Source organism: Serinus canaria, chromosome 7 (assembly GCF_022539315.1).
Source record: "Serinus canaria isolate serCan28SL12 chromosome 7, serCan2020, whole genome shotgun sequence".
Classification (NCBI taxonomy): Eukaryota; Metazoa; Chordata; class Aves; order Passeriformes; family Fringillidae; genus Serinus; species Serinus canaria.
This window is the reverse complement of record NC_066321.1, coordinates 3662824-3677823: the sequence shown is the minus strand read 5'-3', so window position 1 is coordinate 3677823 and position 15000 is coordinate 3662824. Positions and strand designations below refer to the sequence as shown.

The 15000-nt window shown below is 39.1% G+C and overlaps 1 protein-coding gene across 8 annotated transcripts in view; it reads right to left on the bottom strand.

Annotated features, from left to right (window-relative positions):
* GTDC1 (glycosyltransferase like domain containing 1) overlaps nt 1-15000 on the bottom strand; it is a 186520-nt gene that overhangs the window by 34003 nt on the left and 137517 nt on the right. For 6 of the 8 annotated variants that reach the window (XM_050976900.1, XM_050976905.1, XM_030241679.2 and 3 more), the window contains one exon: nt 865-974. The exons of the other annotated variants lie outside the window; for them this stretch is intronic. In XM_050976900.1, the coding sequence (XP_050832857.1) occupies nt 865-974 (110 nt within the window). The remainder of the gene's footprint in view (nt 1-864; nt 975-15000) is intronic. 8 annotated transcript variants of the gene reach the window in all.

The following is a 15000-nucleotide window of genomic DNA, read 5'->3' as shown; positions in this document are numbered from 1 at the left end:
TTGGATCAGAGCAACTTCTTGGTGTCTTAAAAATGGCAAAATCAAAACTAAACCAATTGAAATATCACCAGTCCAGCAGGCAACAGATATGACAGAACTGACAAACAAACTAATCCCCAGTATATTTTTACAGACTGATGAGGCAGAGGGATGCAAGTCTACACTCTGGAAAACACATACGAGCTAAAACATCGGATATTTTGACACTCACTGGTCATTACTGCACATTTTTAAAAGGTTTAATTTATTACAAGTGCACCCAGCACAGGATTTGATTATTCTCTTCATTGCCATAATATTTCAGGCACAAAACTGTGTGCCTGAATAAAATATATTTATTTTCCAGACAGGTGAAACTGTTCACTGAGTTGTGGTTCTGCAGAAGCCAAGAAACGGAAGGACTGTCCAAAAGAGTGGTATAAAAATATTAAAGATTAATGATCACTTTCATGCCAGATACAAACCAGAAGCTCTCCACAGCAGTCCTTAACCTCACATTTGAGAGGGAACTAAGTGTTTTCACCTGCTAAAATCTCAGTCTGGATTTCATATGAGTGGCCCTGACCTGAAAGATTTTGCTTCCTATCTGAACAATCCAATCACCCATACCTATCTCTCTGTTTAAATAAATACAGAAGTGTTACTGAACCACAAGTCATAATTAAGGTCTTGCCCTGCCAAGTAAAATACAAAAATGCTTACTGTCTTTAATAATTTTAATTTTACAATGTATCAATATTATTTTGTTTCCCAACTAGGAAAATTCTAAGCACATTCTTTAAGATAAAAAATACAAAAATGAGAATTACTTCTGGAAGTATCTACTTTATGTTAACTTTAAATTAAAGAAAAAAGGAAAGGTACCTGGAATTTCACTGAAAGTCTCTCCAAGGACAGACACATGGAAAGGCAGATCTTGCTCTTTCAGCTTCATCAGGACTTTAAAGAAAGTTTCAGGATCTTTGTCATGTTCCCTTAAAACAAACAGAATTTATCTCAGCATTGTCTACATTTAGTTGTGAAATTATGGGAGGTTTTTTATTTATCAGAACACTATTCCTCTAAAATTGTACTTCTGGGGACTAAATTTATTCATATAATTCCCCTCTATGCTTCTCCTGCATGACTGAACATTTTCCTCGATGCAGCACCTGGGGTCACAACTCAGTTTCATCAGATTCTTCTCTATCTCTTCCCCGTCCTCAAACAATGCATTTACTCTTCAAATTATCAGCTTTAAAGTGAGAAGGACTGAGCACCTACCTGAAGACAAAAACTATTTTAAAAAATGGGTAGGAAAAAAAAAAAAGGGGTTGGGTTTTTTCCTCCCTATCCAAAATTAAGTATATGACTTCCATTACAATTCTTTTTTCTTCTTTTTTTTTTTTTTTTTCAGGAGAAACAGGTTAAACAAAAACTTATCCTAAACCTATAGGATTTGTCAAACTGGAATTTTAGGAATTTATGCTATACTCATTAAAAGCTTTTGATCCATTCAGTGCTTTAGGTAAAGAAAGGAATAAACTACTACGAGGCATTTTCTACCTTTAGATTTTTAAGGAGTTAAAACAGAATAAAAGAAATTAAAACAGAATAAAAGAAACTTGTACTTATTTATAATTTCAGTTGAAGATAATATTAATATATGGGTCTGACACTCAATGACATGAAATGCAAGTTAGGTTATCTAAAAATAAATTAGCTCCCCAATTTTCCAATCTATCTTCTGTACTAGCACAGAACGAAAGGTTCAAAGGTATCACAGATCATTTAAAATTCCCAAATTCCTTAAGTTATATTAAAAATGGAATGAGATAATTTCCTCACTCAAAGGTGAATATTATATCTTGCATTTAATTACTCTGCTTTAAATTATTGTACTTCAACAGATGTGCACCATATGCCTTTAAAATATTTTGGTTTTATTTATTATTTAGAAAATTCCACCGTTTTCCTTCCTGTATTAAGGGAAAAATCTATATCTCAGCTGTCCTAGTGTCTTTCTTCACAGAGTAATTTTGTAGAATGAAATCTGTAGGTCTTTCACACTAGTATATGAAAGATTAATAATTATATCATTCAGGAAATCTGAAGCCAAATGACATCTGCAGTTCTACACGTGTTAATTTCTCATTCAGTCAATATTTTTGGTTTAGGGAATTAAAATAAATTATCTTATAATTAATGTGACTTCCCTAGGCTGAGAAACCTCCAGGAATTGCGGACTTTTTAGAATTAGACGTATTTTCTTAAAATAAAGCCAGACAATAATCACTTTAAGAAGTCCTCCATCCCCCCAATTTGTTTTGTTCCCAATAATAAGGAGGAATGCAACTGCACAAGCCTTGTAATTTGTTTCACATCTGTGAACCAGGAGTTTCCACGGCAATTCCAGCAACCCAAGATGCAAGCACTGGTTTGCAGGGTGCATTTCTCCCAGTTGCAAAGATCCCAGAGCTTTGACTATTAGTTTGCTGCATCCTCATGCTTAAAAGAGCCACCTGTTTCTGGTAGGTAACTTCTGTGCAGAAACTTTTGCCAGTATTGAGTTCCCTCCAAATGCCCAGCTCCAAGAGCCAACACGGGATCACATGGATTCGGATTTGGCTGGAAGAGAACATCCCTGTTATGAATGCTCTCAAGGAGAACTTCTACGATGCTGGGAGTTGGTGTAATTCATGACAGAATTTCCCCTGAGCCTCAGTTTCCCCTGAACAGGCTTTGTGTGTGCTCTGTGAGTGGTGCCACGAGCCCACTCTGGCTCAGCTCACGCCGGCGGACCGGCGCGTCCCCGCGCGCGGAGCCGACAGACTCGACAGCCACGACGCTGACAGGGATCCTTCCAAGCTCTTCACAGCCCCGCTATCAGCTTTGCAGTCACAAAAAGTCCTTCCAGCAAAGGATATGCTTTCCCTCTCGCTTTCCAGAAGAGACCAGGGGTCCCAGAGGCAGCCAAAAGTGGAGGATGCTGTTGGAGCCACATTGTCAAGGAGCTGGCAGGAGAACACGGAGCCTTACAGCTCGGCGAAGCCACATAAGCTGCACATATTTAGGAAAACTGATAGGAATTGGAAGTTGCAGCTTTGTTTAATAGGTGGGGAAGAACAGAAGGAAAATTTGGCACCCAGAAGGAATGCTGAAAGGGGAAACGTTTCCTCTGCACTGGAGCCTCTCTTGTGGGTTTTCTGCTGTAGGTGATCCTCCTTCCATCCCCCAGTACAAAATGTTTCCCTTCTAGGTGACACTCTCAGATTTTAATGACACATTAAGTGAATCTTGTAGCTTTTCTGTTTGGGAGCTCATCTTAAGTGACTTTATCAGTTCCTGTGACTTCTCCACACCACAAGCATTTTATTTTCAGTTAGGACCTCCAGAAACCTCCTGGCCCATGCACCTACAGACTGCAGTGTATTATTTTTCTTGCAGAATACTGAAGGTATTAGCTGCTCCTGGTAGAAACAAATAAATAGTACAAGACCACCTCTTCGCTGCATCAAAAAGGAGAGAGCTCTGTTTCTTGGCTGACATGGAAAAAATCATATACAATCCAGTCTGCCTTACTCAGCAACAACTGCTAAACACACCAGATTGCCATAGCAGTGATCGTGGAAAAAGATGAACACAATATGGAATGTCTGTTCTGTAAAGATCTGCTCAAAATGATGTGCACTTTTGGCTGCATCTGTTGCATTTTTGAGCTTTATTAAACAGTATTAATTATATATACTCCATTTCCTGAAGAAGAACTGCAAAACAGTATAAAAGCCTGATATTAAAATGCAAACTTTTCTTTTAAGATATTATGTTTGGGGAAAAATCAATATAATGTGACTCCAGGGTCTGGCTTTGTTGTTTAGTTGAGGTATTTGAAATGCTTTTGTATTTTCACTTGATTTGATATGCATCTGGTAAAGAAAAAATAAGAACTAGGCATGGTATGAAGATGCTCTAAATTTCATCCTAAGAACATAAAAACATCAGAATGACCAAACTACAGCTGTAATGCCACAAAACAGGCACAGACACCACACCTATGCTCAGATTTGAGAGCCCTGCCTTGGAGACATTCAATCTCCATATTCAAGTACCACACAGCTCTCATTGTTATCCAGGAGTTTTTATTATTGACTCTAACCCACCATTTAGGAGAGACATCTGAAGTCTCTCTTAGGAACTGGCTGAGGTTTAGTGATCTGGCTAGGGGAATACGGCCCAGGGTTCATCCTGATTTAGTGACTCCCTTTGTAATTTGATGTAAAACTTTGAGTAGTGCCCTTGAACAGGGAATGGGAGTGTGGTGGGAGCAGCACCACCACTACTGAGCCTCCATTATTGTCTCTGCCTTAGATTTTCTGCCATAAAATGGGTGTGACAATATTATTTTTTCACCACAGAAGGATGCTGTCAGGATTAATTGATGACTTGACATCCCACTTTTCAGCCTAAAGTAATTTTAAAAAGCAACCTCATAGCACTATGATGCTCCTCTATACAATCAATGGCAACATTCTCCCCTTCTGCTCTTCAGGGATTTTGGGAATTCATGCTGAACCCCTGAGCCTTACCTATTGCTGGGACTGGAAGCAGAGTTACATGGAGACCCTCTAAACTGGAGTTATTGTCATCCACATCCCTAACCAGTGATGTGAAACACATTATTAAAGAACTGAAAAAAAAAAAAAAAGAAAGAAATAGCAGAACTTGGCCCTTTACATTATTCAATGAATATTCATCTCTTGAATTTGGGTGAAATTCAGTAAGAAACCCATATGGTCCTCTCTGACTTTAGTTTAATTTTTTAAGTCTATGTAAACTTATCCTACATGGTGATAATCACAGTTATTTAGGAATTGGAAGAAGGCACATCTAGCAATGCAATTAGGAAATGAAAGAGTTGTGGAAAAGCAGAAGGACTTGTACAAAGTGGGGGGGAAAAATGCAGTCTATTAAAAACATACATTAAAAGCTGGGATTAATGCATTTATCAGTTAAAAAAAAAAAAGTGAAAAACCAGGGGAAAAAGCCTTAATATTTGAGAAAATACTCCATAAATACCATGTAATGCTTGTGAAAGCCACAGCCCTGTGGTGACATCTCTGTGAATGACAGAATCACTTGGGCTGGAAAGGACTTTGAAGACCATGGAGTCCCACCATTAATGTGCTATACATTCTGAAAAGTTACAAAGCCATATTAAAAGGGTTGATCTTAACCTTAGGACATTTAGCATGGGAGATTTTCAGCGAGAGAGAATCCCAAACTGTGCAGGCACAATTTGTATTTCACTTTGCACAGTGCCCTAAATCCAAGGAGTTCACAGTGGCTGCAGCTCCTTCTGCCTCCCCATTCCCCAAAATCACTTTGACGTCAGATGGGAAAAGGTGGGAAATGGCACAAAATCCTCAGAAGTTGAAGTAAGACTTTAATTTTACATTTTTTAAATTTTTTTAGGACATCTAGCAAGAGGTAAAAGATGGATTTCTGCCTGACTGCAATGAATGCTAGAAAACAGCTGATAAAATAGGCCACTGAAGAATCATTCATTATTGATGAAGCTGGGCAGCAATCATGGAGATCAAGGACTGGTGAGCCAAGAGACATCCTGGGAGAAAAGAAAGGGACAGGGGACAACAGCCAGCATGGCTGGAGCAGAGCACAGGGAACCTGTGAGGGGCTGGGCAAGTCCATGAGCACAGAATCAATAATTAAAAATAAAGGAAATGAGGTTTCCAAGACACAGATCTTGACGTGGATGACACTGACCTTTCTGTTTTGGGAAAGTGAAGTAATAAGGAGCAAGTCTGGCATCAAATAAGGCTGAGGTACTCAGGGCAAAGCAAATCAAAATGTAAGAAAAACTCAAGAAGAGAAAGAAAAAATTCCTGGTGAAAACTAAAAGAGACCTACACACACCCTACAGAACTAAAACCAAGGCTCCACTTCATCCAAACTGAATCTAAAGAACAACATAATGGATTTTTTTCATTTCATTATACTATGCACTGTATTACACTTTGATATTTCACATTAAATCTTGAGCTCAGAAAAATCTGAATACATGTTTATTATAATCAAATAATGTTAGAAAGTAGAAGTGTGGCCATAAAAGAGAAACCTGGCCTTCAAGACAGAGAATTGCAGAATTCTGGTCTTTTCCTGACACTGATTTCCCACAAGACAGCTGTGCCCAGGTTTCCTCATCTGCAAGATATGGTCTTAGAGGAGTTTTCATTTACAGAAATATGGTAAGAATCACAGTCAGAAAATACTTTAGTAGAATAATATTCTCCTTAAAGAAGAGGGCTCATGTTACAAGCCCATTCAATACATGAAATGTAATACATTTCTGTAATTATTTTCACAGAAGACAGAAGACTTTCCTAAATCAAATGACTTTAATATACATTTTTTATGTTAAGATTATGAGAAGAAAAAAAAGGGGACAAAAAAGATTAAAATTCTAATACCAAATTCTGGTAACAATGCTCATGATAAATGCAAAAAAGGAAATGTTACTGCCAGGGAAGCACAATTAGAAAAGAAACAGGAAAAAAAGAAATAACTATGAAAATGCATTAGAAAAGAAACAGGAAAAAAAGAAATAACTATGAAAATGCAAACATGAAGGAAAAGTTAATTGCTTTCCATTTATTCAATTTATCACAGTATTTTTCCATCTTTTTATATTTCCAAAATGAGGCTGAGGTAGACTGCAAATATTTAGTTAAGTCCAGTGAGTTTTCTTTTTCAGCTGATCTGCTCTACAAAATGTCTTTGCTGTAATTGTGCCTCTAAACATTGTCTGGCATCATCAGCATCAAAAGTTACCACAATATTTAATACCCCCTCAGTTCACAGAAAATGGAGTCAAGTAGAAGAAAATATTTCTGCATGAAAAAGGACCCTACAGAATAAATTTCAGCTGGCAATTTGTAGGTCCTACAAGCAAAAAAAGGTCCTGATCCTTGCCTGTGCTTTCAGAACACCTCTGCAAGCCAAGGAATTAAAAAATGGCACTGGAGAGGCAAAAAGCAGCCAAAGAGTACTGGCAAATCCAGTGTTTTATTTTCTATTAGAGCCCCTGACGTATTTACAGTGAGGAGTGTGTATTTTACCCTCTGATTTGTTCAAATTGCTGGCCTGAGAAAAATGGGTAGCATTTTGCTTTACGCTGGAAAAGCATTTTCTCCTATCTCCTGTTATCTACAAGAGATTCATAAAAGAAGAAACAAGAAAGAACCTTGGGAGTTTATTGTTTAGATTCTTCTTCTCCCCTCACAATTCATGAAGAAAAAACTCAAAATAAAATATTGCACGTCCCCTAACCAAAGAAATCTCAGGATCAGCATCAGTCATGGAGCCTCCTGCTTATTTCCTAAAGGGAGATTAAGCTTTGAAGACAAAGACCATCATTTGGTCTCAGTTACCTTGGTGTAAAAATCAATGCACTTTCATTCCAGAGCCTTTCATTTCTTTTACTCTAGCTTGGCCAGTCTGGCTGTTCCCAAGTAGAAGATTCAGATTATAAAAAAAACCAGAACACTTTATTTCAATTTGCAACAAACTCCTCTAAGTTCTATGGACTATCCCAAAGAGTTTATTAAAATAAAATATAAAATAAAAAATAAATAAAAAAATAAAAAAAATAAAAAAAAATAAAATAAAATAAAATAAAATAAAATAAAATAAAATAAAATAAAATAAAAAAATAAACTTCCTTTGATGTTCCAAAGGCAACAGAACAAAAGGTTTTCCTGTTGTTGGAGGTCATAAAATATCTGAGTGACCCTGACAGCCCTGATAACTGTACACAACATATCCTACTGCAATTCAACTATAAAATAAGGTTAAAAAGTCATGTCATAGGAATCATAAGATGGTTATGAATATGGTGATACGTGGATAACAGTCTGCTAAAGTAGTTCCTTGAAAGAACAGAAAATGTACATAAATACAAATTAATATATAAAGTACAACATAAAATCTACATTGTGGTGATCCTACCATACAAGACCCTGTGGCCTCTCTGATTTCCATAATGGATTCAAAAAACCAAGCTACAACTACTTAAAACTCCACCAGATGCCCTGCTTGGGTCAAAAAGTACATCCTGCTCTTCACTGAGTAATACCCTGAGAGGAATTAGCTCAGGTACAAGAGATAACTCATCCTTTTGGGATCTCCAAGGAAAAAGCTTCCAACCAGGAACTTTCTTGGCACCAAGGCTTGAAGCTCATTATTCAACAAGATTAAAGTAACTCCAAATCTCATTGCTTTCAGAACGAGGAATCAACTCAGTGCATTGAGTCAGGTCTGCACAAACACAGACGAGAAAAAAGAGCAGAGGACAGAGAAAGGGGGAAAAAAACATGAAAATGTGGAAAAAAGGAGAGCAGGGCAGAGAAGAAGGCAAAAAGAAGAGACTTGAAATGCTGTAGTGAGTTAAGAAGAGGAAACTAATTAAAAACAGCTTTGATGGAAGAAACATAACCCTCCTATTACTGGCGAAAATAGGGAGGAATATTAGATCACTTGCTTATGAAATATTTGATTTTTGTCTCTTGAAGGTTATTCCCATACTTTGGTCTGGGGTGCTGTGACTTACAAAGGGGGCTGGTGGCACCATCTGCTAAGTTTGCTGGGGACTTTGTATTACAAAACCTCTTCTGTCCTTGCCTATGATGTTTCCCAAAACTGAGACTTATCTTGGACTATAATCTAGAAAAATCCTGTCCAAAGTTTTCCAGATCATATGAAGAACAAGATGAAAGAAAAGCACAAACACAACATTACCTAGTAAAAGTGCAAACTGTATCTGGGATATGTTGTAGAAGATTCCTTGCAGAGATTGGGATGGAAATAGTGAGAGGCTGAGGAACGAGAGAAGAGTCATATGCAAATTTGCTGCACAAGAATATGTGTGAGGAGATGCCCAGGGAACTGAGCCTGGAAAAAACAGAAGGATGAGGTTTGAAAGGCCAAAACCTCTGATTTCTACTCCATTCTCCCAAAAGATTGGGTGAATGCAGTAGAAAAGGATTGCTTTGAGAGTCATGGGTGGAAAAGCCTTGAGAGGACTCCTCAATCCTATTCACATGAGCTTCTGTCCAAAGACTTGGATTTCACAACCATCCAGGATGAAAAAAAAATCCACCATAAAATGAATTTCCCATCCTGGGAAAAGGGAGAGCCAAGCTTATTGGAGCGGTTAGGACAATCTGCACCTGTTCCAAGCCTAAATATTCTTCAACTGTCCAGGTGATGCAGTTGTGGTCTTACATTAACTCAAAATCAGTTTTTCAACAGTGGCTAAAGCATTTATTCTAACAGGCTCTGGAGGATGGCACTGAAGTGGCTGCTTTGTGAGCATCTGGATGGCACAGAGGGAATCACAGCATCACAGAGTCATGGAATGGTTTGGGTGGGAAGGGACTTTAAAGCTCATCTTGTCCCAACACCCTGCCATGGGCAGTGACACCTTCCACAAGACCATATTGCTCCAAACCCAATCCAACCTGGACTCGAAGGAAAGTTTCTCTGTGTGAAAATTGGTCTAAACACAATAAGAAGCAGAATTGGGCCACAGAGCTTAAATACAGAAAAGAGAGTAAAGTGCTTAGTTGAAGCGAAAGGACCAAGCATATTTGGGGAAGCAGTGAGTAAAAAAATAAGTTTCATTTTAATACCATTCTTTTTCAGCCTATTAAGTACTCCAGTATCAAAATGAAGCCTGCTAAGAGTTAGTAAATAAAGGCTTTCAGGAGAGCCTTATTAAATCACTTATGACTTATCAAGTTAAAACTCCCACTCAGATATCTTAATAAAACTTTCAGAGAATATATTTAATTTTCCTGGAAATCAGAAGCCAATTACTAACTACAGTAGTTACTGTTGACTACGCCGCTGATCAGCTTCCTGTAAATAGAATATTTGCCAACAACTTGAATTAGTTCTCTAAAGTTTCGGTTTCTGAAGGTCAAATAACTATGTAACTGCTTAATAAAGAAGCAAAGAAGTACCTCTAAATATCTCCAAGCTCTGATGGGCTTATATTCTGCTCCTTAGGTGAGGTATTAGCAAAGCTTATTTATTTTCATTTCCAAGGCTTTTATTTGCTCATTCCCTTGTGGTAAAGCTGATTTCCATGATGATTCCCTTCTTAATTTTAATACCCTTTTTACTCATCATATAGACATAAGAATTTTCCATAAAATAATGAAACCCTTCCAAAGGAAATGAAGACAACTAGGAGAGGAAAGTAAACTACAGCTTACTTTTTTTTTTCCCTTTCCCAATTAATTGATCCACTGTCATATGCATTTATGAAAGATTTTTTTTTTTTAATGAAAGGAAAATAAGGTTAATTAACATAAAAACCCTCACTCCTTGAGATGTTGAATTTTGTATTTTATCCATGCTGCCTTAAGTGCCTTGATTTCCCAGTAATGACCTAGTTCTCCTAATGAGTAACATTAACCCCTGGCTGTAGCTGTCCAGGACTTAATTGTCAACTGGAGCTGAAATAGGAGAGTTTGCCGATCAGCAGGTATGTGGTATATTAACTCATGTCATTTCAGACCCTAATAAATAAATCTGTTGCTAAGGCAACAGGAACATCAGCTGTATCACTTTTTTCTTCCCCCCTCCCTTTTTAAAGGAAACTGGCTTTCACACTGAGCTTTTAAAAAAAGGAAATTAACTACATGTAACCGTAATTAGAAGAAACATCGTTTCTCATCTCAGAAACATATCTACATTAATGAAAAAAGGCATTCAAAAAGAGGGCTGCTTTCTACTGTGACCAGGGTAACTGAAATTATTTCCCTCGACTGAGGGAATGAGATTTGAAGGATACATTTGAGTGGGAAGAGATCACAAAATATCTCAGCTCTTTGTATTTCTGTGATAGTTCCCCTCTCCTTTCCTACACTGTTGATACCAACGGAGCAAATGTTTCTTCAATGATTAATCAGGAGCCCGGGCAATTGAAACCAGGGGAGAAAAAACACCACTCAAACCCAAACACCTTCACTGTCCTCTGTGGATCTTTCTGTAAGATGGGCAAACATGCAATTTTTGGGGAGCGCTAAAAGGTCAGAGATTCACAGAATCTGAAAAGCCCTCAAAAGTCATTGAGTCCAACTGTTCCCCCAGCACTGCCAAAGTCATCACCAACCCATGTCCCCAAGGGCCACACCCACACAGCTTTTAAATCCCTCCAGGGATGGGGACTCCACCACTGCCCTGGGCAGCCTCTGCCAGAGCTTGACAGCCTTTTGGGTGAGGATATTTTTTCCTAATCCTCCCTGCCACAACTTGAGGCTGTTTCCTCTTGTGGTGTCTCAGAGCCTCACAGGTGAATATCACAGCCCTCACTTAATTCCTCCCATTCTATCTCAGCATGAAGTGATTGTCTTAAAATTTTCACAACTGTAGTTTTTTGTTTTGTTTGTGACTACAAGATGGGATTTCTGAGTCTCTAGTTACCCACATCTCAATCAGAGGGCAGGTAGGAAGGAAATTAGGAGATGCTCACAAGCCCTATTACTGCTCTTGGAACACTTACCTGAAGCTCTGCCTGTACTATAAACACAACAAACTACTCAAAATTCTATCTGGCTTCTCAGCTGAAGAATGCAAAGGTAACACAGAGCATAATTTTTTGCCAGTATCAAAATTAGAGAAGTTTGTTCCTCTGGACTATAGACTGCCTATAGCCTTTTGAGAAAACATGCTGTAAGAAGGAGGGGGAAATTGATGCTGAGATTTCCAGGATAGCAGAACTTTCACAACTTCAGCACATGTTGGACTTTTCTACAAGCTCCTAAAAAAGCAATCAAGGAATAACAAATCTTCCAATGGAAGGGCTCAGTGCCTCAAATTCCCTTGCTGCAGGAAGACGTTTCAAGATTAGGCATCACTGAATGAACAACCGAAGAATGAGCACTTCCAAGCTGTCTTTCTATTTAAGGCTGAGCTTCTCAAATGATTTCATTCACTTTCTTATTTGTTACTTGTTTGAATCACCATCCCTGGAGGGATTTAAATGCCACGTGGATCTGGCACCAGGGGACATGGGTTAGTGGTGGGCTAGGCAGCACTGGGCCAATGGCTGAACTCCATGATCCTCAAGAGGTCTTTTCCAACCTAAATCATTCTGTGACTATAGTATCTGGTCCCAAACTTTACCCCAGCTTGCATGAATGTGAAGTTAGATTATTTTAATATGTGGAAGAGGAAAAGGCATCCATTCTACATCATTATTGTAGAATGGAGACATTCTACAATAATGTCTCCACATATTCATGGCACAGGTTCATCCACCACATGCCATCAGTGTCACTGCTCCAGTGAGTGCTGTTTTCCTTGGGAGTACTGGATTTCTTTCCTTAGACACTGCTAAAAAGTTCCCTTTTTGAATTTGTTATTTTACATCCTGTGGGCTTTTTATCCTGTCTGGTACCTTCTAGTTAACACTGTACAAACACTTGTATTTAAAGCCTTTGTCTTCAGTCTGCCTTATTTATTCATCACATCTACTTGTTCTCTGCAGGCTGTTCACAATGTTGAGGATGCCTGTTGAGCCTAATGGCATCCCTGGGTACTCAAATGTGATTTCTAGATGGATTTCTTTCCTGTTTTGCTGTCTTGCCACACCTGCATCTTGATGGGTTAAGATTTGGCCCAAAATATTTAACATCATGAGGAAAATACAAGTCACTGTATTCTCAAGAGTCCCTATAGGAAACAGTTTTCAATTGAGAGTTCAAACAGTGACTACACAAATCTTGTATTGAGCTTCCAAAAGGAACAAGTTACTACTCAATATACGTGTTTTTAATAGACATATATATATAAAATATGTTATATATTAATTATATACTATAATATATATATATAATATACATAAGTATAAAATAAACACAAAATACTATTAAAAATCCCTTTCCAGGCTTCTCTCCCTCGCAGCTTGCAAAGGACTTGTGCTTGGCTCACTGAGGAAAAGCTGCCCCACCACAGAAGGCACAACACTTACTTCTTGTCCCCATCTGGGGCAAGCCCTTTCCAAGCACTTGCTCCTCAGTGAAGAGGACCAGGAGCTCACGTTGGTACAGCACAGCCTGTCCTCCATGCACTCATTTTCTTCATGATGCTCTACATTAAAACCAGATAACTGGGCACAGAACTATCTCTGAACACACCGGTTTCCCTTAGACCAGAAATCTTCAGATAGTTTTTGCAATCTAGATTTGGGGTTTTTTGTCCTTCTGAATTTACTCATTGTGAGTTCCACCACTGTTCCTTCTGCTCCCATATCTCCTGCCCCATATCCTTCCCCACAATCTTGTCACACATGGCTAGGTCTGACATGAGATAATGGCCTTATCTGATCTTTCACGTGAACTGCCAGCATTTATTTGTTTGCATGTGTGTGTAAATTCTTGCAGATTCCCTGTGAGATCTTTTATCACACCCGTGCAATTAAGGGAAGAAGAATTGACTTCTGACAACTTTCTCCTATCAAATCTTTAACTGCGTAGATACAGAACAGACAGGAAAAAAGTAAAAACATCATGTTTGGGTGTATGAGAGGAAATAATGGATGTATAAATGCTGGTGGTGTAGTTTTGGGGGAGAGAGACAAGGATTATGGCACATTGGTCCCTGTCATCTTCCTAATATACTCATCCTTCACCAAATATCAGAGAGTGGTTTGGGTTGGAAGGGACATTAAAAACCATCTTGTTCCAAGCTCCCTGCCATAAGCAGGGACACCTTCCACTATCCAAGCCCCATCCAGCCTGGCCTTGGACAATTCTAGGGATGGGGCAGCCGCAGCCTCTCTGGGCAACCTGTGCCAGGGCCTCACCACCCTCACAGGGAACAAAATTTCTCCCATCTAACCCTGCTCTTTGTCTGTGTGAAGCCATTTCCTCTCATCCTGTCACTCCATGTCCTTGCCCAAAGCCCGTCTCCAGCTCTCTTGTAGCCCTGCTGGCTACTGGAAGAGCTCTAAGGTCTGCCTGAAGCCTTCTCCAGGCTGAACAATCCCAATTCCCTCAGCCCTTCCTCATAGTAGACATGTTCAATCCCCCTAAGCATCCTTATGGTCTCCTCTGGACTCACTCCAGCATGTCCAGCATAGTTGGACATGAAGATTTATGGCTGGAATCAGAGACCTTAGAAATATTTTCCAACCTAAAGTACTCTATGATTTTAAACAGACATTTTATCACACCACAGTGGAAACCTGTGGGACACCACAAAGTTCTGATCAAGTTCTGGAAGCTTGTCCATCAATCAGCAGAATTTTGCTCTCTTTACACAAAGGGAAGAGTAATTCCTTGGCATAGGCCTTGTCAGCTCAGAAACCCATCCTTGCCTTTTATCCACATCCTTGGCCTAAGTCATTCCTGCCAGCTGGGCCTTGCTATAGGTGTTTATAAGAAAACATTATGGCCTGATGATGAAGGAGAAAACAAATTATTCTGTGGAGAACCTTGTGACTCTGCTAAAATGCTGTCAGTTATTTATCTGCTGTGGGCAGAGGTGGCAAAGTGCAATCCTTGCCAGGCTCAGGCTCCAGGGGGATGGAGAGGAGGGGCAGGGGTGCATCAGAGCACCTCTTCTCATGCAGAGACATTTTAAAACCACTTCAAAGTGACAACATGTCTGCTAGAAAATGGCAATTTGGATTTGGATGTGGTTCCAAGTGGGCAGTGCAAGAAGTGCTGGGGCTAATGCCATATTTCAGGGTGCTGGCTGCCCCTGCTGTGCCCCAGCACGATGAGGTCACCATCACTTCAGTTAGAGATGCTTTCTCTAACAGCAGCACAGCTTCACAAAGGTTATTTAGCCAAAGGTCTTTTGTGTTAGGTGAAGGGGGAACACAAGAACACACATACAAAAAAAAAAAAAAATCTTCCTTTCCTACTTGATTTTTTTTTCCACCCCCCAAAATGAAAACCACATGTAAACCATCATGGTAGACAATGGTCA